Source organism: Pinus tabuliformis, chromosome 6 (assembly GCF_031772625.1).
Source record: "Pinus tabuliformis cultivar Carrire ecotype Pingquan chromosome 6, CPIR1, whole genome shotgun sequence".
NCBI lineage: Eukaryota > Viridiplantae > Streptophyta > Pinopsida > Pinales > Pinaceae > Pinus > Pinus tabuliformis.
In genome coordinates, this window is record NC_142292.1 from 1,608,088,471 (window position 1) to 1,608,114,001 (window position 25,531).

At 40.8% G+C, this 25,531-nt stretch overlaps 1 protein-coding gene across 1 annotated transcript in view; it reads left to right on the top strand.

Annotated features, from left to right (window-relative positions):
• Nucleotides 1–25,531, top strand: part of LOC149265032 (vacuolar protein sorting-associated protein 52 A-like) — a 296,453-nt gene that overhangs the window by 183,271 nt on the left and 87,651 nt on the right. The window contains exons 13-14 of the mRNA XM_089429097.1: nt 148–263; nt 383–441. Coding sequence (XP_089285223.1) covers nt 148–263; nt 383–441 — 175 coding nt within the window. The remainder of the gene's footprint in view (nt 1–147; nt 264–382; nt 442–25,531) is intronic.

Genomic DNA, 25,531 nt, shown 5'->3' on the forward strand with positions numbered 1-25,531 from the left:
CAAATTTAGTCTCTTATGATGCTAGTGATATGGAATTCTATAAAGTGTGCTTTTCATATGTATTGTTTTCTTTTATCTCAATACTCTGTATGACCCTTGTGCAAAATAAATCTAAATGGTAACTCTTATGTACCTTATCGATGACAGGAAATTGATCAGCCTGCTTTGATCCCTCATATTGCTGAAGCAAGTGGTACAAAATACCCATATGAAGTCCTCTTCCGAAGCCTACACAAACTACTAATGGACACTGCTACTTCCGAGTATTAGATTCTATCTTTCATATTCTTAGATGAGCATAGAGGCAATAATCTTAAAGATTATTGTTTGAACTGCTTTGCAGATTCTTGTTTTAGATCTCATGCTTCTGAAATTTCCACAGGTATCTTTTCTGCATTGAATTTTTCGGGGAAGATTCAATTTTCTATGAAATATTTTCAGGTACAATTTGAAAGTTTTCCTACATCACTTAGTATGTACATTATTCGACAATTATGCCTAATAGTTATCAAAGAATCATAACTGGTCTTAGCACTTAGAAATGTTATTCTCTAGGTGGTATGTTTTTTACAAGGTAAGTGGCAAATAGTTATTTATATTCTGTCTTGACAAATCGAGGAGATTAATATCCTATAAAGTCAATAAATGGAATGAGCCAGGCAGAGGTGGAAGGCTTTTAACCAAGCAATTGGAGGCCTGCTCGTGTATGTTCATTTTTGCATGGCTTTGTGAGTAGATATATTCTGACTTCAGTAAGACATTCCTGACGGCCATATCCATTGTTATGGATATTTTCTACGGATACTGATTGGTATCCACAATGCATCCCCCTCCCCCTAAATTGGTAATTACATTTTGGGTCTCTTTAAACCAGCCTCATTTGGATCATGCTCCCTCTCACTCACCACAACCCCTTTACTATCCACTTTGTCCATTCCTTTGATGAGAAATATTCAGATAACCTTGACACTAATCTTCCTCTATCTACAAAACTTCATGATCCTATTGAGAGAGTTCATTACTTCTCCAAAGAAGGGGAAAATAATGTATTGTACGTGCTAAGACACAAAGCATATGCTGAAGACCTTTCGAAGCTACCAGTCACTTCAACACTCCCTCCTAGCAAGGAAGGGATTCTCCACCACCCCCAGCTTATCTCAGTACTTCACAAACTTCCCTTTCACTAGAGGCTTAGTGAGAACATCTGCCACCTACTCCTCTGTAGAAATGTACTACAATATCACAACACCCTCTAGACCCTGTCTCTGATGAAGTGATATCTGATCTTGATGTGCTTGGACTGATCATGAAACATAGGTTTCTCAGAGAGATTAATGTAACTCTGATTATCACAGTGGATCACTGTTGGCCCCAATTGCAGATCAAATAACCTTGCAAGCATCTTGCAAAGCCACACTGCCTCACATCTCGCCATACTCACAACCATCTACTTTGCCTCTGCTGAACTAAGTGCCACTGATCACTGCTTCCTGCTGAACCATTAGATCATGGTTGATCTTGATCTGAAACGGTTGAAGAATGTAACTAGTGTCAATCTTCATAATTGTATTTGAGTCATAATGAAATGTATTTGTCAAAAGAAAGAAAAGAAAATTTAGGGGGCCGAAATTCTGTGTTGTAGCTAGGTTGAAGCTGGTTAAAAAGAAGAGACTACTGAAGTTTGCATAATCATCTTAGAAGGCTGACTTAGTGGAGTGAGGAAAGTCTTTTGGTTTAGTCAAAGGTCTTGGTTTGTCTTAATTTGATTTTAACCTACGAGTGGAAGAGTTTGACTGGGTTTTCCCCTTCATAGAGGTTTTAACCCTCACTGAGTGCCTACTTCTGGTGTCATTGATCTTCATGCTTTTGATTTGATCATTGCTTGATGAGAAGAAGATAAAGAAGAACATAAAGAAAGCTAATAAAGAATACAAGAATATCACAAGTAATTGTCAACATAACAAAATCTTTTTGCCTTTCTAATTTTCTAACATGGTATCATAGCTAAGGTGAAGGAGGAAAGAAAAACGCAGCTTGAAGATCTGTTGAAATGGGAAAAGGAAAATCGTAAGGAGAAGGACCATATAAAGAAGAAGAAGACCTACTATCCATATCAAGTAAAGTAGACAATGTAAAATCTATGGCATCTTCAATGAAGTCAGAAAACAAGCTAGAAGGAGCCTCCAACTATAGAGCATGGAAGAAGAGAATAGATCTCATCCTAGAAAAACATAAAGTATTGGATTTGGATTTTGTACTAGGAAAAGTCAAGGAACCAAAAGATGATGCGGCAAGAGAAAATTACAAGGAAACTGACATCTTGGCCATGAATCAATGCATGTAGATATTAGGGTTTGATTCATTTTCTTGATAATTTTTTGTGATTTATGTTGGCCTCTTTTACTTCTTTATTCTGTTATCTTTCATCAAGAAATTACCAAATTAATATGTGTGAAGATCACAAGAACAAGGAACACAAGATATAGACACTCAACTAGGGCAAAACCCCTATATAGGGGAAAACCCAATCAGACTCTTCCACTAATAGATTCAAATCAATATGAGACAATCCAAGACCCTTTTGACCTAGACAGAGACCTCCTCTAATCACCAAGTCAACCCTTCCTTCAATTTGATGTATTCTGCTAAAGTCTTCAAGTGTGAATTTCACAGATGCAACTTCAATCAAGAATTTAGGCCCTCCAGGTACAAAATTTCGGACCTACAGCTACTTTGGAAATTTTGGCTCCCATCTACTTGTCCAAAAACCCTAAAATCTTCATACGTGTGAGAGAGATGCTCAAAAACTTTGGTTTTCCTTCTTCCTTGAATTATGTCTTCTTCTCTTGCACTTCACTCTCTTTTTTGTCCTCTTTCTCTTGTGGATCAAACTTGAGTGAGTGTATGTCCAAATCAATGTTTTACAACTCCGACTCCGACTCCGACTCAGCCGAGGATCGACTCCGACTCCGACTCCGACTCGGTAATGACTCGGCCGGCTCGATTTCAATGACTCGGTCGTTGTAAAAAATACATTAAATATTTATTTTTTTATAAAAAAACATAATTTTAAATATTTTAAACATAATTTTAAAGATTTTCATTCATGTTTCCAAACACACAGCATTATAATATAGATGGAAGACAACATATGATCAAAGTAGGCTCATGAACCAATCCATTATATCAAAATGGTACCCAATGGCAATACATAGTCAACTGTCGTACATGATCAAAGACTCAAAACAAAATACAAATAACCAAGGAGGCTAGAAATGGCCTCTACAACAAAAGTAAACTGTGATGCTGACCAGACTCCAATACTAGTACTACTGGCTAGTAGCTACTGCCAGAGGAGCCAAGATCATCTCGACCAATCTCTGGATCAGACTCATCATCATCATCAGAGTCAGACAAGGGGCCCCATGCCTCCTCCTCATCATCATTGTCTCCAACTGCAACTGTAGAAGTGGTGCCAGTACCACTAGCAGGCTGTGCAGCAGATGCAAGCTGAGATAGAGTAGATATGCGGCTGCGCTTCTGTCGTGGCTGAGCAGAGGAAGCACCTACAACTGGAGTCCTACTCCTTGCTGCCGCTGGCTGTGAGACTGAGGCTGGTGGATCGGGATCTGCATTCAACTGAACAGGCTGAATTTGATGTTGCAGTTCAAGTTCATCAAGATCCTCATCAGGATCAAACTCTGGTGCACGACTCTCCACTACCCAATCTGATGTTGGATCAATGTCTTCCAACACAATGGGATCTGAATCAGGCTTTTGTTCAGCAATTGGTTCCGTCTGAGCCGAAGGTTGTATTGGACAAAAACTAGATCATTCAACCGTTTTTGCTCCAAACGGTTTCTCTTCTTTGTGTGAATCCTCTCAAAGACAGACCAATTGCGCTCACACCCAGATGCACTGCAAGTTTGACTCAAAATACGAATTGCAAACTTTTGCAATTGAGGGCACTGGCCACCAAAGGCCTCCCACCATTGTGCTGCAAAAAACATAGGAGTGTAATGAATTATGAGTTAGATGAAGGCTGAAGCTCAACAAAATTACAAATTATATCTAACTTTCAAATTATAAATGATTTAACAAACTTTAGTCTTTAATAAAAAAAGTAAAACTGTAAAACCATTAAGAAATTGAAAATTGAAATTTTTGTTTACCTGGCTCATTTGCTTCTCTTGCAATCTTTGCTAGGTTCTTCCCCAAGGTACCTGTTGCATTGCTGAAGGATGTGACCTGTTGATGTATCTGCAGCTGATCAGACTCCGATGGGATCATGCGTTCAATGCAATCAACCAGTCCATCTCTGACCTCCCCCTCAAAGCTCCTGACTCCTTAGCTCTATAATGATACCGTGGGTTCAAAAAATACCCAGCTGCATGTATAGGGCGATGGAGTTGATTGTTCCATCTTTCATCAATGATTGCCCAATTGGGCCCATACTTTGCCACTCTATCCTTGTATGCTGTCTTTATTTGCTCCTTTGCTTGATCCATAGCCTCATAAATGAAGCCCATAGCCAACCTTTCCCCATCCACCAACCGCAACACCTTAACCAGTGGCTCAGCAAGCTTCACAATCTCTGCTGCCTTTCTCCAAAAAGTTTCATCATGGAATTTCCTTTTCAATTCTCTGCCTTCTGGTTTGTTAGACCAATTGGTTTGATTCCATTCATCACTGGAAAACATCTTTTGCAAGTTTCTATGTTGGGAAAGCATAGATTGCAATGTCAAAAAATGTGTAGCAAATCTAGTGATGGCAGGCCTAATAATATCCTTGCCTCCAGTGTGTTTCCTCATGAGACTCAAAACCAGTGTATGATTGTAGATAAATTTTGTTATGCTTTTGGCATTATCTACAGTGTTTCTGACCCAATCTAATTTTCCAATATCCTCAAGCATGAGGTCTATGCAATGTGCAGCGCATGGGGTCCAAAAGATGGTCTTGTGTTTTTCCTCTAACAGTTTACCAGCAAGAACATAGTTAGAGGCATTGTCTGTGATGATTTGAACAACATTAGCCACCCCCACATCCTCAATAACCTCATCCAATAGCTGAAACAACAAGTGGCCATCTTTTACCTTATCAGATGCATCAACTGATTTTAAAAACATGGTTCCTTGTGGGCAGAAGACAAGAAAGTTTATGATGGTACGGTTTCTTTGATCAGTCCATCCATCTCACATGATGGTACACCCTGTTCTTGCCCATGAGTCCCTGAACTCTTGCAAATACTCATTATGGATTGAATTTCTTTCTGCAAACGAACCCCCCTTAGCTCTTGCATAGTAGGGCTTTGAAGCCTTTTCCAGCAGCATGTATGGCATCAAACATAGGCTCATAATATGGTGAACGAGCAGCATTAAAGGGGATATCAGCATCATACCACCATCTAGCTATGTAGTCACAAGCAGTCTCCCTCAATTCGTTCTTCCAATGGTCATCTAAAGTGGGCTGAATTTGACCTTTACTAACTTCAGGACCATGTGCATCTGATGGAGAGGAGGGAGTGAAATAACTTTTGATAGTCACATCACCCTTCATTCTACCCTTTCCCTTATCTTGAACAGAACCAAAAGAGGGAGGAACATAACGGAAAGGGTTGGATGCCTCAGTTTGAGGGATAGAGGAAGAACCCTCAAAATCATAGTGGGGGTTGGTAGCCATCATTCTTTGTATCTCCCTCTTCCTCCCAATCTCAGCTTGTATCTCTTGTTGCCTAGCCTTATCTTCTTTAAATTTTTCAAAGCTGGCCACCAAATTCTTTCTAATCTCCCCAATTTCATCAGAGGGACATGTGGTAATTTGGCCTTTAATCCCTGCCAAGTGTTGTTTCAGCCTATGAATCCCCCTAGGACCTGCCTTAATTTTATTATGGCAAAACTTGCAACACATCTGACTATCAACCATTTCAACATATGCCCAAGCAGGATCTTTTGCTCTAGGTGCCATTTTTTGACTAGGAAAACAATCTGAAAATGAAAAAAAAAATAAAATTGATTCAATGTTCATTTATTTGACAAAAAACACTCTCTAAGCTTTCTTGATATGCACCTAAAATTTACTAAGCAAAAACAGATTTGTAAGGGTGGAAAAAAATACCTCCAGGCACAAACTGCCTCCTCAAGCTTGCTCCAAAAATCAGCTCCTCAATGCTGCTCCAAATGGCTGCCCAAGAAGAAATGGCTGCCCAAGAAGCTCCTCACTCCAGCTACAATGCTCCTCCAAGATTCCTCACTGCTGCTCCAAAACAAGCTCAAGAACTGCTCACTAATTCTCAAAGAAGACTCTCACTCAAATGCATAAGACTGCTGTGAGTGAATGAGAGCATTTGGCTGTCTTAAATAGGGTTTGGGAGGGGCAAATGGACCCCAAAAGCACTTAACAATTTACCTAAACCCTTTGGAATCCATAAACTGATTTTAACTTTACCACAAATCCAAAAAAAAGTGAAAAAAAATCATGGTTTACGCTGCCCAGCCGGTTTTCATTGACTCGGCTTGGTCAATACTGACTCGGCCTGGTTGACCGAGTCAACTATGACTCGGCCTAGTCATCCAATGACCAGGCCGAGTCATAGTTGACTCGGTCAACCGAGCCGGTTTGCTGCCCTGGTCGCAAATTTTTTTAATGGCTCGGTATGACCCGGCCGTTTCCGAGTTGACTCGGCCTGGTTGTAAAACAATGGTCCAAATGAGTTGAGCTGCCTCTATTTATACTGCTTCCAAAGGGTCGAATCTCCTCCAATAGGGCCGACTTCTCCAAGATAGGGCTGACTTGGTGAGGAGGGACAAAATGACTATTTTGACTCAAAAATAAATTTCTTTATATGATACAAAAGCCCAATAAGGGTCTAATAAATATGACAATTACTCTCTTGGCTCTTGACAAAACCTAGAAGCCTTCAATGGAAGAGCATGAAACACATCCTTCAAAATAATTTTCTTTTACAATAAAATTTATTTTTCTTTTCTTTTGACAAATACAATTATGAAGACCAACAGTAGTGGACTTGCTGTCCACCACACTCGTTGTCTAATCAAAATTTGTGTACCCTTGTAGCTCCACTCCACCAGCGCTGATATATCTCAGTCCAAAGTCTACTGTACCACACAGTGCACACGTATCTCAACACATGCTTCACTACTGCCCAATGAACCTTTCTCAACTTCACCATGAACTAGCTGAGTGTGTTCACAACGAAACACATATTTGACCTAGTGTTGACCAGATACATCAAGGAACATATCAACTGCCTATACAGTGTGGGATCTACTAATTCACCTTCAAAAGCACTCATCTTTTTTTAGGTTAGTGATCATTGGTGTAGACATAGGCCTGCAATCCTCCATCTTGAAACTCCTCAAGATATCAACTGCATACTTGCCCTATCCAAGGAAAATCTCTCTTGGCTGCTGCCACACCTCCAATCCCAGAAAGTAGTGAATTAAAATGATGTCCTTCATGTCGAATTCTAAAGAAAGATCTTCTTTGCACATCCCTATTAGCTTCTTCGATCGTGTCAAAAATAGATCGTCCACATATAATACCAAGATGAGCGGATCACCTTCAACAAGCACATAGTACAAGTTGGGATCCACCTCACTCTTGGTGAAGCCCAAACCAAGAAGATATGAATCGATCCTGGCATACCATGCGTGCTGACCCTTTTTCAGTGCATAAAGGGTCTTCTTCAACCTATATACATGGGAATCTCTCCCATGCACCTCAAAACCTTGAGGCTGCTCCATATACATCTCCTCAATCACCCTGTTGAGGAAAGCAGTCTTCACATCCATTTGATGTATCCTCCATCCATCTTTGAAGCAATGGACATAATTGATCTAATGGATACATATCTGGTGACGGGTGCAAATGTTTTCTCATAATCCACTCCCTCCTCCTTGGAGAATGCTCTCACCAAGTGTTGAAGGAAAGGTAACTAGGTTCGGTTTTAATTGCGACTTGTGTCCATAATATTATGAAGAAAACTGTTATTCCTTGTATCATGGGTTTCATGAGCAAGATATGTTTACCATAGGTCAAAGACGTCTTCTTTATGTTTGTAGGATTTTCTATGTTTCATCATAAGTGTTATGAAATTCATAAGAACAAAGGCTAAGCTCCAAGATAATTGTCACTATGCAAAACCGCTCTACAATACGCAGTTCAACTCATTGATATGTCGGCCCAGAACTAAGGCACTCCTGTCAGCTTGGTACATGATCGTTGACTCATATATATAGGAGTTAACGTAAGGTCAAAAAGATAATCTAAAAAACAATCTACGCATCACAGTCATCGATAAAAGGAACACATACATTGTGGTTATCTCGGAAGCATCTTGGTCTCGAAAGTCTGGTCTTGATATACAAACATGTCTTCAGAACCTTCTTCGCATTACAATCATCGATCAAGGAACGATTACACAGTGGATATCTCGGAATATTGTCATCAATCAAGGAACGGTTACACAGTGGATATCTCGGAAGCATCATGGTCTCGGAAGTCTCGCAATACATAGATAGTGCTCCATACTTCGCAAGTCTGCAACAAAAACTCAATATTACTATCCTCACAAGCTTGTAAGAAACGATAGATGATATAATCCTCGCAAATTCGGAAGAAGAAGCTCGGTGATACTTCTCTCGGTAGTTAGCAAGAAGATCGATTACATACCTCTCTTGGAAGTCTGTAAGGAGCTCAGGAAACTTCGTAATCTCTCGGAAGGTCACTCACTGTAATATAAATATATATCAGAAACAATTAATGTACTGTGCATATATATATATATACACAGTGGTAGTACTAAGTACATCACTAAAGTGTGATGATCTCCCTTGTATCTATTGCATCCAATGAAGAATCAAATGACTGTGGCCAATCGATAGAAGAAGGTGTTGAAGACAGTGACAGAAAAAACATAAGCATAAGGAGTACAGTGATATCAAGGCAGGAAGTTGTAGACCAAGCAGTGCAGAGAATAGTGACAAATATCTTGGAGGTAACCTTGTGTTTATTTTGTCAAGCGTCTTGATATTCATCTAAATATCTATAAGAAGAGATTCAGTGGTTTTACTCTCAAGAGGAGAGGCTTTTCCATGGCTTGCAGAAAAGAACATAAAGGTAGAGTACATTGGAACAAAGGAGCAAAAAACTGACATCTTCCCCAAACCTTTACATTGTGAAACTTTTGAGTTATCTTCGACAGAAGCTTGGGATTTTACTAGGTCCACTTTGATCTTCATCTCTTTTAGTTTAGCAGACATGGGAAGTAAAGGCATGTCATAGGAACAGAAAAGCAGGTGGCTTGTTAGGGGAGTCACTCTTTTCCATTGATGTCAAAGGGGGAGAGAAAACAGGTCAGGAAGATCATAGGCATGGAGTTAAGGGGAGCAGTGATCCCAGGGGGAGTACATGTTTTGCCATCAATAACAAAGGGGGACATTATTGAAATGTGGTTGCCATTGATGTCAACCTAAACAACACTAGAAGATGCCCCACCTTTGTTGACCAAAATGACATGGAAAATCATAGTTTCTTGAGTTCGGATCATCCTTGTTGAATTCTCTTCGTCAAGCCGATTCCAGTGGTATGTGGTCCGCCACAAGAGCCTTCACAGTTTGAGAAATATGCTTGTTCAAAGTTGAAGACCCACCTTGTGGCCAAAAACCCCAACAAATAGTTGATGTGGCTTCTTTTGATTTGGAAAACCCATCAAATCAAATAGGTCTTCTTATTAAGGATATATTATATATTTTTTGGCTAATATATCTTATTAAAAGCATCAAAAGTTGAATAAAAAATCAATATTAGTGTCGACTTAAGGGTATTAAGGGTTTTTGTTCCAATGCAACTTTTAAAATTTCAAATTTTGAAAATGGTTTTTCCTTCCTAATGGAAATTGGTTGACCTCAAACAATCTCATCTCAAAAAACTATATAAGTGGCTTATCTCGCTCACCGTCAATAGGGATCTAATGCAGATCAAATTGTGGTAGAGCTCAGAAATATTTTATTTTTCGGCCTCGAGGAAGATTGATTCATCTTAAGAGAGGCACGATCTACTGTAACCACGTTGGAGGATGGTTATGGGTTTTGCTTGGGCATAATACTTATCCTCTCTATCTTAGATATACGTCTTATTTTTGCAAGAGAACTCACATGAGATCATGGGCTAAAACTCGCGCTATGAACCATCTTATGCAGCGACTAAAGCTCTATTGTGTTTGCGGTTAGCCCATGACGTGATCTTGCTGCGCACACGTACTTAAGTTTTTTGTGGGATATTTCGGCCCTTGACTAGGGAAAAACTTTGTGCATTGAAATTAACAGTCCGATCTATTTTGAACAAAGACAACATCAATCCTTTTGTCACTTCTATGACTAGTTCTGAAGTTGTTATTGTCTCTTTGCGACTAGACGTGTGATGTGATGAGGTTATGGACATGATTTTGTAATTAAATTAAAGTCAGTACCTCTTCAATCTAATCTTCACTGAATTTTCAGTATTATTATAGACACATCTGAAGCGGCTCATTCAAGTAAACTAATCTCTTTAACCTTGTAAAGTTTGACATCGCTGATTCGATTGGAAGAGTTTTTTTTGCTATGCATATCTGAATGTATAAGGGGTTTGCACATATATTAGAACGAGATTTGTGCAATGGAAGGTTCGATGGTTCATTTCTTTTGTTAGGTTTCTTGGTAACATAACTAACATGATCTGAAGCCTACATATGTGTAGATACCTTGTGCGACTTTGATAATAAATCTAAGGCATTCTTCTGACATTCTTCTGGCATTCTTCACAACATTGTTTTTCGTTGTTTGTTGACCTGTTGCAACCTTGTCTATAAATCTTGGTCATAGTTTGAGCAAATTAGCAATCCTTGGTAGATATTTGGCTTGGAGACCTAAAGTTTACTCCAAAATACATATAATGGTGCTAATTTGTCCTTGCAGAATTTAGGGTATAAAGAATTAAGGATGACTTCTTGTTGATACTAGCATCAACAAATACTGGCGCATTTAATATCGACATCTTAAAATTTGATCAGAATTTGTTAAAATTAGCAACTAGGGCCAAACTCCACGTAGGTCATCATATTTATGACAACTGATATTTTTCTTGGATTCCTCTCTCCGAGAGGTGTAGGGTTGATCTAAAATCATCCGATTTTGACATGTACAAATGAAGTTATTTTGATTATGGTCAAATTGTCAAGGTCGGCCAACAAACTTATGTAGGCTTAGAAGCCCAATAGTCACGTCTATTCATCCTCAACGTTGCATATAAATAGAAGGTGACTTAGCCTCATTTGGACACACTCATCTTCACACTTCTCTCTCTCTCTCTCCTCATTGATTGGGTATGGATTTCTGGGCCTCTCTCTCTCCACACGTTCGAAATTTCTGGAGAGCGAAATTTCAGGAGGTCGAAATTTCAGGAGATTGAATTTCTGGACAGTTTGACCAAGTGTTGACCAACGTTGATTGCAGCTAGGGCTAACCGCAGGTGGGCTGTTTGACTAGACTTTGACCGGGCTGAATTGGACTGTTTGGAGGGTTGTTTTATCTTCTTGTTTAGAGGCTGAAGTTGACTGAAGTTGATCGATTTGCTAAGGGTCAAATCTGCCATGTTGACCAATGTTGACTTTTCTGGTTAGGGCTCTTTTGCTGCTAAAGTATCAGATTTGTAAAGTGTACTATCTCTCTCTGCTGAACTATTGAAGACTAAAAGAAGATTTGATCAAGGGTTCCCCACATTGGGGTTTGTCCCTGGCTGGTGCCACATCTTGTGTCCTCTTGTCTTGGCTTGTCTTCTACTGTTTATGTTTATGTTCTATTTGCATTTTACTATCATGTCGATGTGATTTCTAATCTGAATATTGATACTGGGCTAATAAAGAAATTGAAGTAAAATTGCTCTAAAGCATAGAACATACCATTGTTGCTTAAAATTAACAGAATTTTATCGAAAGAGTCCGGAAATTGAAGATGTCTGTCTTGAAGAAAGGGGTTTCACAGTCATATCCTTTTGTCAAAGGGAATCCCTATCATATCATTGAAGTCTGGCATCCTTTGATTAGTTGTCATAACAAACTCTGAGTAAATTTCTTGAGATCATACAAGGCGGCAAATGAAAGTAATTTGACAATAACCCTATGATAAGCTTACTACTACAAAAGATTTTACATTTTAAACCCTCAAAGGGGGAATACACATTTGGCTTAGACCCTCAGGGCAGATAACCCATCTGCGAGGCTGCGACCCAATTAAGAAATGAATGACCACAATGATTTAGCCAGAATAATCTTCAGTATGCAGTCTCAAAGGAGATATCACAGTCATAAAACAAGCCCAACAACTTATGCCCAAGTGGATAATGTGATCACTGTTATGATGAACCTTAACACTGTTAAATTCAAACTTGAATGTAGAGGCGTCAGTGACAAAGCTTTACACATTTCAAAATACCACAATGAACTTATGAAATCTCAATGTCATGAGATAATAATAGTGCTATGATAATATATATATATATATTTTTTTTTTTTGAGAGAGCAGAATGTTATGTGCCAGTAATGCGGAGTGATGACAGTCACCACTAGCTTCGTTCAAATTTTTTGCTAATTATGTGCCTATAGAAGTGAATAATGGGTAAGTGTAGTGAGAAAGGGGGAGAAACAAACCCCACAGGCCTATAGCCTTGTTGATGATCTGAGGACATGCTTTGTGTGCCCTCTTTGAAACTGCAAAAATGACCTGAACTCCTCACACCTTTGCAAAATGAACTTGCAGTGCCCAAAATTTTCTGCTACCCTGAGACAGGTTTGAGATGATCTGCATTAGGACAGCAAGAGGCCTTGGGGGAGAGAAGAGGAACAAAAGCACATGGATGAGGCTTGAAGGCAGTGAGATAGAAGGATAAGGGCTGCCGCAGATGAGGATGGAGGAAAAGGAGGGATGAGGAAGGGTAAAAGGCTCAGGGTGAAGGTTAAGAAAGGCTACAGGAGCCTTGGAGGGAAAAGACAAGGGTTTTCGTGAGAGGAAAGGTAGGGGAGAAAGGCAGCGGAAGGCAACAAGGAGGAGATGGGGATTAGGTGTGGGAAGAAGGGAGGAAACAGAGGGTAAGGGAAAGGTCTGCGGAGAAGAGGAGGGCCTGCAGTTGATGGATAAGGACTGCTGCAAGGGAATAAGGAGATAGGGAAGACAACGGAGTGCAGAGGGAGGCTGAGCGAAGGTAAGGAGGGAGAGTGGAAAAGGTTGTGGGGACAAAGGAGGGCTGCCAAGAGGGAATGAAAGAGAGCGAAGGTAGGGAAGAGGCCCTTGGGGCCACGACAAGCTTGAAGAAGAGCTTCTGTGAGTGAGGGGAGAGTCCAGGAGGGCCAGTGGAGGGGATCAAGGCCAGATTAGGCCAACGCTTGACCAGGAGAAGGATAAGTCCACGACTAAGAGAGGAGAGAGGGCCACACTAGGCCTGTAGGGTTGAAAAATTTATTCAAACCCTTGCTGAAAAACTCAATTTCTCTTCAGATTTTTGAATATGCCAAATTTCACTGTGAAATTCCACAATAGGGCTCGTAGATTATTCTTGGACGTTGAATTTAGCGGTGGATCTTGCTTTCCTAGGCCAAGAAGAATCTACGAGCAAGAAATTCAATAGAAAATTTAATTTGGACTCTATTAATTAATTTTCTGGCTTAGGATTTAATTTTATTTTGACAGAAAAATTGATTAATTTACACGAGGGGATTTAATTATTTTTCCACCCTCTAATACAAAAGATTTTACATTTTCAACCCTCAAAGGGGGAATACACATTTGGCTTAGACCCTCAGGGCACATAACCCATCTGTGACTCCGTGACACAATACGATCTAGTAGACCAAGTGATTTGTAATAAAATAATTAAGCCAACTAGCTTAAATTATTCTCAAATCACTTTTACATCATATTTGACTAAAAACACTAGAACTCACCTAAGATTCCGACAGTAAATTTCCCCCTCGGTATGGGGTTTACGCTGAAGGAAAAAAAACTCTTTTGATTACCCGTGTCTAGAAACACAGGTAATCAACGAGGTTAAAAAACCTCCTAGGATGAAATTCGTCACCAAAATCGTAGGCTTACCTAGGTTGTTACATATACTCAAGGTCTTACTAGGATCATTTACATCATATAAATTGTAGAATAGGGTGTCCATGACACATGGACTGCTGATAGGTGATCCGATCCGGTTGAAAAATTGGTGCTTTCGCTTCCGTGGATCTTTGACAATTTGAGTGCAACATGTGGCTCCATATGGGGACACGTTGCTTTCGTGAAGTAACATGAGAATCCCATAATCCTGCATCCAAGAAAACATAAGTCCATCAAATAGACATCCATTCAAAATCGAAATCATGATGCATATATAATAAGTCTCGCTGGAATAGAAAAATCTGCTCTAACAAAACTAAAATATGAAAGACAATATAAATGAATGAAACAAAACTAGCTAATGACATAAATGAAAAGGAGTAGGGTTAGAGATACTATGCAAAAGATGCCCCATGGCATCAGACGTTTTCAACATAGTGCATACTGAGCATTTGTCCGCTCTTTGGCAGGTCTGAAGGTGCTTCTCTGATGTGCCATGCCTGATCCTGCGTATCGTGGGACTATGTCTTATCCAAATATCCAACTTCTCTCGACCATCAGATGCATCAAACCTCTTCCTTCTCTTCCTTTGCCTTTTACTTTTGTTCCTAGTGGGTTGTGATGTCAATAGCGAGACCCCAGTAGATTTCTTGTCTTGATCTTGACTGTGTTCGGGCGAAAAATCTAATGAGCCTGAAGTATGCCCAACCTTATATTGAATATACTTTGCCAAAGGTGATACATAAGTTTGATCTTTTTTAATTTCTTTTCCAATCATGGCATTTTCAGTCAACCTATTTTCAATGGAACAAGGGACCTCTTTGCAGTGAGATGAGAATCGTTCTGGCGGACTGGGAGGCTTATGATTTGTTGAAATTTCTTTGTTTCTCTCATCATCTGATCTAAGCTGAAATTCCTGCACCTGCACCTGCACCTGCGATCGATTTTTGTTTTCACAAATTTGTCTTGAAGAGTGAAATACTTAGCTTCCAAGGCTTTGATTTCCTGTGTTTGATTGCGCTCCATGGTCTTTATCTTGTTAGAGTAGTTAATGTTGATTTGGGGTAGCATCGATGTGCTCTAGCCATGAAAATTGGTGGAGAGGCTAAAGCACATGAGATCTCCAAGACCCAGAAATGGTTTAGGGAAATTCTGCACGGTGAAGGAGATATTAAAATAATTAATATTTTTAATGGAGTTCCTAAGTCTAAACTTAGGAAAAATAAAATATTAATGGGTATTAATATAAAACTGGGTTAGAAGGTTCTAAATGACATGGATCAAGCCAAATCTAATCTTAGCAGCTGATTAGAGATGTAATCTCGATCGTTGAAGACTCAACATAAAAAGTATAAGAGAAGGCTTGAGAGTTAGTTGGAGACACACCAAAGTGATCAGTCATTCGATTTTCTAGAGCGAGGTTTGCTAAGAGAAATTGAATTAGTGATCAGTTTGGAGCGAGGGGCAGTGAGTACGAGGCAGAGAAGCAGAGATAGTGCTAGAAGACCAGCGCAGTGGCAGAGAGGCAGACACTGAGGTAGAGGGAGCCACGCAGAGGCAGAAGGGACTGCGTAGAGGCCAAAAGGGCCCGCATCATCCACGTAGAGGCTGCAGGAGTGACGCAGAAGGCCATAGAGGCTGCGTAGAGCCTCAAAGGGCTGACACAGAGGGTTTTGGGCTGACGCAGAGGCCAGGAGGGTTGACACTGAGCTTCAAATTGTGCTAGAGAGGGTTTCGTGGGGAAAACTTTCAGAATATCTGCTTCCGAAGAGAGAGGTATTACTGCCAAATTATTTTCTCTGTCGGGTGAGCCAGTTTGGCACCTAGTTGTACTCAGAAAGACTACATAATAATATAACCCTCAGAATTGCTGCACCGATTTTCCTAAGTTTGGGTTTTCTGGGATGATTGTCCAAAAATAACGGTGTCCCTTGTGTGTTTGTTTATTTTTTTTAGCTGTTGATCTGTAGATGGTTGAGACTTTATTGTGTTTATTTCTGTGTTTATATGGTTAAATAACTTGTTAGTAATTAAACAGGTAGGCGAAATAAACCAGAGAATACAGATAAAATTTCTAACAGGTAATACTTAGAAATTTCAATATGGTATCAGAGCGTTACAGATCACAGGAGAGCTGAAGGCTCCAGTTGAATCGAAGAATTTGCAGCAGAAACAACTGTCCCGAGTGACGTGAAGCTCTTGGCTCGTATGCTACCTTTGCTTCTGTTACCTCTGCATCTGTATTTGGATATGCCACTATAGGATATGAAACGGGAAAACAGGGCGGGCTATGGCTCTCCAACCAATAGGCTCTGCTCCTCTCGCCCCTGGTACTGCATAAGCCTCGCTACTAAATGAAACTCCTGCCTTTTCCGGTCAATCTCGATCTATCATTGCTGCTCGATCTAAAACTAGCATGGATGCTGGCTCTCTAACAAGCTCTTGCCCTGGAAGGGATGAGCCAGCCGAAGCTGTTCCTAGGCTTAAAGCAGCAGAGAAAAGTTGACACAAAGGGACTGTGTCATCAGTTCGAGCTAGAGAAAGGCTAGTACAGAGGCTGAGGAGGGCAGAAGAGGCTCACGAAGAGCCACACAGAGACCAGGAGGGTTGACGCAGTTGGCTAGAGGAGCAATTCAGCCAGTGCTAGGATTACGCAGAGTCTAGAGGCTCAGTCCTTCAATTGTTGAGGCATAGGAAGTTGTGGGCAGATTGCGGGGAGTGAAGTTGGTAGGGTGCTGTTGTTGCCGAGATAGAGCAGTACCTAACAGGGCAAAACCAAGGTAGAGGCAGTCGCTACCTAGGCGGATTTCTTGCCAAGGAATCTAGATCAGTGTTGCAGGTGCATAGGAGATCGGAGAGGTGCGATTCGACGGTTGGCAGACGGATTTCCAGGAGGGAAATCGAGATTCAAAGGGAGTCTAACAGAGAACTTCCAGGGGGAAAGTAGTGACTAAGAGGGAGTCGAAGAGAGAACTTCCAGAGGGAAGTAGAGACTCAGAGGAGTCGAAAGAAAGCGCAGAAAGATGGCCATGAACGGACTGAGGGATCAGGATAGGCTGGACATGGCATCCAACTTTGTGATTTGGAAGGCCAAGATCGTGTCCGTTTTGGATAGACATCGCGTCAAGGCCTTCGCCTTGAGAACCGTGGCTATCCATGTCGACCTGGCTGATAATGAAAAGTACGAGGATGCGATGGCTAAGGCGAAATGCATAATCCTTGATGGGGTCAAGGATCTTGTGGTTCAGCATATTGCCGAGAAGGAGACGACAAAGTAAACGTGGGATCCCTCGAAGACATTATATCAAGGCACTTCTGTGCAGAGGAAGATACAGAAGGGGGAGCAGATAGATCACTTCCTCAGCAGGTTGTAGGAGATCCGGGACCAACTGACTTCTATAGGGGCTACGCTGGATTAGGAGTTGATGGTGAGGATCGCCCTAAACGTAGTTTGCGAGGAGTGGGAGACATTCGTCCAAAGCATTTTGGGCAGAGCAAATCTTCCAGGATGGGAAGAATTGTGGGCAGCTCTTTCCCAAGAAGAGATCAGACCAATGTTGCACGAAGCGGGGACGTTTTTTGGAAGTGGGGACGCGGAAGCGTCATTTTCCAAAAATCTAGGAAGCAAAGCGTCTGCTATATATATATATTTTGCATTTATACTCAAAACAAGCATCCCAAATACCAAATTAGTTGTAGAAGACATGAAAACATGCATATTTTTGCATAAATCAAGATAGATATGGCATCTATGATTCCATTGTAGTTACTAGTATATGTACATCGACCATCTATATTCTAGGGATTACAAACATACATCAAATTTTTAAGCATATTATAAAACATAAAACATTTAAGCATATTATAAAACATAAAACATAGAGCATATTATGATTTATCTAGCAAGTGAGCAACTATCAACATTTGTCATGTCCAAAATTCAAATAATAATGTTTACAAAATATGTCACTTGGTCACCGCGAAGACAAAAAAGGTTCAAAATTCAATTTCACAAGCCTACAAGTCTAATGAGTAATCTATGACAAAAGTAGTAAGTTGTGAATATATCTACTAATCTCTCCTCCTTCCACCATGAAGAGAACGTGGCGGCTAGCCTCCACGTGGTGGCGGACCTCCAGGTGGTGGCAATGAAGAAGATGGTGCCCGTGGAAGTTGTGGTAGTGGCACTGTAACTGATGAAGAAGAACCCCCTGTTGTTGGTGTTGAACCATGGAACCTAGGAACCAAGGGACCAGATGGGGGTGGGGGTGGCATATTAACACGATCATCATCATCCTGGAATCGCTCAAAAAATTCATGCAAAAAAAAAAAAACACTAGTTAACAAAAAAATTAAAAACATGAATTAGAGAAATGCTTTATAAAGAAAATTCATACCACAATAGACATACCTAATAAAAGCATCCTCTAATTGCTCTAATCACAACACTCCATCCTCCAAATTGGGCTCCTTTGGATTCTTGTCCCAAATCAACAGGTCTTTATTAGACTTTGCATCTTCACAGTAATGGGACAACAATCGCAAGTTGTTATGAACATAAACCAAGCTCTCTGCCCGGTCTAAACTCAACCTGTTCCTTTTAACACCGTGGATGGAAGAATAAGAGCTCCAACACCTCTTTGCAGAAGAAGTGTTTACCATCTATGATAGCACCTGCAATGCCAAAGTCTGTAGAAGTGGAGTAGCCCCTCCATGCATGTTCCACCACTCAAGAGAAGAAAAAGTCTCTCGATCTCTAATTGCATGCATGCTCCCAAATGGACCAGTGTTAAGCGTATAGTTGCTCAACTGTCTCCGTACCAATGCAACCTCCTCATCGGGGATTAATTTACTCAATGCAACCATATATTTTTTGTGAACCTCTTGATCTTGGTGTGTTTTCTCCTGCTTCCCCCCAGGTGCTAGTGTTGAAAGCCATGATGGATGATAGTATTTAGGTGTCAAAACATATGCTAATGCATGCAATGGAACATTTAGCATTTCCCATCGGTTTTCCACCTCTGCACGAATATAATTGTACAAGGTGATATCTCTAGGCTCAACAATGTCTTTAATTTGCCCCGACATGCTATCCATTTGCTCATACACCTCCCCAATTACTGGTCGATCTGAATCTCCAAACTTTATCATGTAATAAATTGGTTTGGTGAATTGCAAAACATATTTAACCTGTGGCCAAAAGTAACTGTCAAGAACAGTGTCCTTGACTGCATTAGCATCATCTCTGTCAGTGTTAATTTCATTCCATGATTCAGCACACAACAGATTAGTTAAAGCTTGTCTCACCTTCACTAGTCGCCTAAAGGTGAGGTAATAATTGGCAAATCTTGTCTTTGCAAGCTTAAGCAACTGCAACTTGGAGTAAGTGCCATAGAAGTAGTTTACCCTTGTATGCTGTATGATGAATTTAATGAGTTGCTTCCCTCTCCTGTAAAGCTCAGTAATCCACCCTCATTCTTTGTGCTTCACAATATCATGCATCAAAAGGTTCAATGTGTGAACCAGGCACCCAGACCAAAAGATGTGTGGATGAATACGCTCAATAATTTTTCTTGCTGCCTTACAATTTGCTGCATTATCTGTGGTCACTTGAACCACATTATTCAGACCAACATCTTTGATTGATTGCAATAGGAGATCTGCAATGTTTTGTGCAGATGCACTGATGGAGGAGGAGTCATGACATGTAATAAATATTGCACCACTAGAAGAAACACCAAGAACATTTATCAAATGTTGGTTTCTAATATTTGTCCACCCATCTAATACAATGGATACCCCAGAATCTACCCACTCATTTGTAAAATGTGTCAAAGCTCTTTGAACCTTAGCTTTTTCTCTTTCTAATAACACTGTTCTAGCTTTTTCATAGTTGGGGGCCTTGTATCCTTTTGGGGCTTCATTGATGGCTTTTACCATTTCATGCCAATAGGGAGAGCGAAGCACATTGAATGATACACCACAAGAACAAAGAAAACGGACTATCTTTCCATCCACATCATCCCTCCCAGCAACATTAAGGAAATCCCCTATTGTTCTTCTACCTCCAGAGCTTGCAGAAGTATCATGAGGAGACGAGCTACCAAATTTAGAGGTTGCACTTGATTCAGAATGAGTTTTTTGTTTCTTGTTTTTTTGTTGTGCAGCGTCCTCTATTTGGATGTATTTTCTTCTTTGTTCAGATGAAATGTTTGGGCAAATTTGTACTCCCACAGGACCCTTTTTATCATCACTGTCTAGCACCCCACAAAGATGCCTCCTCACACGGGTATATGAACCACAATATGGTTTTCCTCCATGACAACCATGAGGGCACACAAATTTGTAAGTTCCACCACCCTTTCCCCCATCAAGTTTGGTCACATAGTTCCACAAGGGTGTTAATGCAGCTTTCCCATCTAGTGTTTCAGTTTCCCCTTCAGGTTCATCCCCTTCCTCTTCAAACCCTTCCTCCTCATCATACATTGGGTCACTCATATTGGGACCACTGTCCTCTTGTGCTTCTTCCCTTCTATTCCTACTCCCCCTTGCCATCATTAAAACCAAGAGTGGAATGATACATAGAAGCCAAAAGAACACCATCTTGGAATATGGATATAGGTGGTGGACAACCTGCAAGTAAAGGAGCAAGTAGAAACGATAGGAAAGAGTAGGAGAGGGAGGAGAAAAATACAAAAAAAATGTCAAAAAAATAAGGGAGTTTAGGGTTTGAAACTTTGAACTTACCTCTTTAGCTCTTGTAGATGAAGTCCTCCAAGCTCTTGCTCCAAGCTCCTCCTCCTTCTCCTAGCTCCTCCTCCTTCACTCCTCCAAGCTCTCCTCTCTTCTCCTCTCCTTTCCTCTCTTCTCTTCTCCTCTCCTCCCATCTCTTCTCTTCTCCAACTCTCATAAACTCAAAATGAGCAAATGAGGAATGAATGGGGGCTTTATTCCCTTCATTCCTCACCCTAACCTCACCCTAACCCAAGGTGGACCCACCGCCTTTATGCCAAGTCAGCGAAAAAAAAAAAAAAAAAATCGCATTTCTTCCCTTTTGTGCGGCGCTTTTTCGGAAGCATACGGGAAGCGTACGCTTCGCCCTCCAAAGCACCATGCTTCGTACGGCCGAAGCGCCGTACGAAGTGCGCTTCGGAGGAAAGCTTCAGAAATTTCTAGGAAGCGTCCAAAACAGGCGGAAGCGCGCTTCCGGGGACGCTTCCTGGATGCATCTGCACGGGACGCGCTTCGTGCCTTAGAACGGGGGGGGGGATGCTTCCTGCATCATTGGATTAGACGAATGAACAAGACGGGAAGTAGCAGCAAAGGAGCCCGGGTCAAGAAGGAGGAAGAGGATGCAACTCTGACATCTGCGGGAGAACATGGGAAGAGGAAGAAAAAGGACCTCTCCAAGATAAAGTGCTTCAACTGTGGGGAACTGGGGCATTATGCAAACCAGTGTCCGAGGAAGAGGAATAAGGGAGAGGTGTTTGACTCCAAGGTAGCGCCGGCGAAGGTGGAAAAGGAGGTAGAGGAGGATGATGATTGTGCCATGAGTGCTCATGTACCTCTAGAGAAGAGGTGGGGAGACATCGAGCTATAATCAGGAAGACTACAGGTGATGAGGGGCAGGATCCTTGAGGTACCTAAACTCTTGGATTATACTTGGCTATGGGAGCCTCGAAGTGAGAGTAGCAGGATGGCAGATGTCAGTAGAAACGAATGCGGATGAAGCGGCAAAGAGTGCTAGAAGTGCAAAAGTCCCTAGCAACGCAGAGAGGCTTGCAGCAGTGCGACAGGCACAAAGGAGGTTGTAACAGTGCAGGATGGTATAGAGAGGTTTGCAACGGTGTGAGAGGAAAGGAGTTGTTGCAGCAGCGCAGAGGGAGCACATGATAGCGACAGAGAGAACTTCAACATTGAGAGTGTTTCTAGCCTGACAAGGATGTCAGTGGTTGGGTAGATCAGTTACTTACTTCTCAGTAACTGAGTTGCAGTGCAGTAGTAGTAGCAGTAGCACGATGCAACATGATGAGAGAGAACTGCAGTGCAGATGTAGTGTTGGGAGAAAGGACCAACAACAACACGAATGGAGAGGGATTTGTTGTACAAATGTAGCAGTGGCAGTGGCAGAGCCATGGGCAACAGTATAGGATGCAGCAGTTCAAAGGATGTTGGGCAGGGAGGCTAAGCATCAGCATAGGTACTGATGCAGTATAATCAGGGTGATGCTCAGTGGTGGAGTATTGCTAGAGCACAGTCCTTGCTAAGAGGGAGTGTTGATTTGGGGTAGCATCGAATGTGCTCTAGCCATGAAAATTGGTGGAGAGGCTAACGCGCATGAGATCTCCAAGACCCAGAAATGGTTTGGGGAAATTTTGCCCGATGAAGGAGATATTAAATTAATTAATATTTTTAGTGGAGTTCCTAGGTCTAAACTTAGGAAAAATAAAATATTAATGGGTATTAATATAAAACTGGGTTAGAAGGTTCTAAATCACATGGATCAAGCCAAGCCTAATCTTAGTCGTTGATTAGAGATGTAATCTCGGTTGTTAAAGACTCGACAAAAAAAGTATAAGAGGAGGCTTGAGGGTCAGTTGGAGACACACCAGAGTGATTAGTCATTCGATTTTCTAGAGCGGGTTTGCTAAGAGAAATTGAATTAGTGATTAGTTTGCAGCGAGGGGTAGTGAGTACGAGGAAGAGAGGCAGAGATAGTGCTGGAAGACCAGCGTAGAGGTAGAGAGGCAGACACTGAGCTAGAGGGAGCCACATAGAGGTAGAAGAGATTGCGTAGAGGCTAGAAGGGCCAGTGTCATCCACGCAAAGGCTGCAAGAGTGATGCAGAGGGCCATAGAGGTTGCGTAGAGCCTCAGAGAGCTGACACAGAGGGTTTCAGGCTGATGTAGAGGCCAGGAGGCCTGACACTGAGCTTCAGATTGTGCTGGAGAGGGTTTCGTGGGGCAGAATTTCAGAATATTTGCTTCCGAAGAGAGAGGTATTACTTCCAGATTATTTTCTCTGTCGAGTGAGCCAATTTGGCACCCAGTTGTACTCAGAAAGACTGCATAATGATATAACCCTCAGAATTGCTGCACCGGTTTTGCCAAGTTGGGTGCCCCTTATGTGTTTGTCTATTTCTTTCAGCTGTTGATCTGTAGATGGTTGAGACTGTATTGTGTTTATTTCAGTGTTTATATGGTTAAATAACTTGTTAGTAATTAAACATGTAGGCGAAATAAACCAGAGAATACAGATAACATTTCTAACGGGTAATACTTAGAAGTTAGAAATCTCAACAGTTAACCTCCATGGCACTGATTACCTGTAATTTCCTTTCTTCCTTTGTTCTTATTTGTTGTTTGTGATCACCTCAACTCTCTAGCAACTTGACCTCCTCCAGATAAGATCAATCTCCCTTGGACAACTCGGATCTGCAATCTCCTCCTACTCCTTCTCTGCGCTCCTGGTCCACAAAGCCACTCACACTTAGAGAAAATCACTTTCTTTGAATGATGATTCGCTCACACAACTTGTGTCTTCACCTCCTTGCTAAGCTCCCTTTATAATCTTCATGGAGTCCAAATCCCTAACCCCAATCTCCCTTTTAGAACCATCTTGGAGATTAATAGTTGAGATTATTTCTAAGTGACTTAAATAATTAAATCATCTATCCTTAGAAAATAACTTAGTAGTCCAAAATAATTAGTTTACATTAATTATTGTACTTTTCGTCAGTTAGACTTAGGAAAGAAGACATAAATCACTTACTCCACCAAGCAAGCACCTATAAGAGGCAAATAATGTCTTCCACATGTTACGATACCAAGCCTATGCAGAAGACCTTCTGTAGCTACCACTCCCTTCGACAAGAACCTCAACAACTAAGTGAAAAACTAAGAACTCCAACAACTAAGTGAAAAACTAAGTTAATAACCATCTGAGGTCAATCATCCTTTGAGCAAGCTATCTCAACTGTGCAAATCTATAATGAATACAAATATATAAATATAAATAATAATAAAAATAATTAATGAAGAGACACTTCAAATGATAAGACATGTGTCTTAGTGGAAAGTCACTCCCGCCTAGGCATTTATAATGAGGTCATCATTGTATTTTATCACACTATTCATTTTCAATCTAATACATTTTCATATATTATTATTGTCCTTATGGATTTGTTTATTTTGTTCCAATATTTTTGATATTTAATTGGTGACCAAATTGGTTGTCACATTTGCTATTAGAACAAAGTCGGATCTTTGCCTTTAGCCACTAGACCTTTAGTCAAAATTTCGTTTCCCTTATCAATACATTTTTTGGCTTCTAGCAATACCCAAAATTTCAAGTTTCTCTGTAATTTTTCAGGTCTTTGACCAGAATAATGGTTTTTGGCTAATTTATGTGCAAGAGTCCCTTGAAGAAGATTATCCACTACAAATTAAACACTATAGCTATAGAAGGGACATGAAGATGATCTATTGCTAGAGTATCTCCAGCTATAATTGGAATTCTTCACTAGTAGCAGATCCTTGACCATTTTTATCAGGAGGTATTATTTAAAAAAAGAAAAGAAAAAACAACCAAAAAAATGACAGAAGGGTATTGTGCTTTTGTTACAACATTTGTGTCTCCTATTGTGAAGAGAAGTGTGAAGGAAATTGTTAGGAATATTTTCATCAAGAGTTAGTCTATCGAGATTTGCTACCAACAATGAATTGTGGGGGGAACTATTCATTGAGTATCTAGAGGTTTGGAACATCAAAGCGCCTTTGATTCATAGGTTCGATAATCCTAGTGTTAACCACTAAATCCGTGAAGAATAGAAAGGGATAGAAGACGAATTGCAAAATCATCTTTTAGTTACAAGTGAGATTCATAGTGAAAATATGGTGAGCAGGTTGCTTAAGATTGTGTAGAGATTTATTGTTGAAGCAGATTTGATCATTGAGTAGAAGTTGGTGTTCATGTTGATGATCTTATGCTATTATTCCTTATCAATAAAGTCAATAGAGTATTTTGACATTATTTATTTTGGTATTGAACTCAGGTGGGTCCAGTATGAAATTTGTGAAACACGGTCCACTATGATGAATTGAAGGTTAGAGCCTTCCAGGTAAGTGGCAACTTGCTTTGTAGGGTGGTAGGGTGGTGCAAGACAGGAGAGTGGGGTCTCCTTTAGGTTGAAGCCCGTGTAGGGTGTTGCAACATCCTTCGAGTCAAAGTTGGAAAACCAAGGAGTCAGAGCTTCCTTCAGGTTGGAGCCTATAAACTTAGACGTTGGAGCATCCTTCTTATTGAAGCTGCAAATAGGGTGTTGGAGCATCCTTTAGGTTGGAGCTTGCAAACCAGGGGGTTGGAGCCTGCAAACC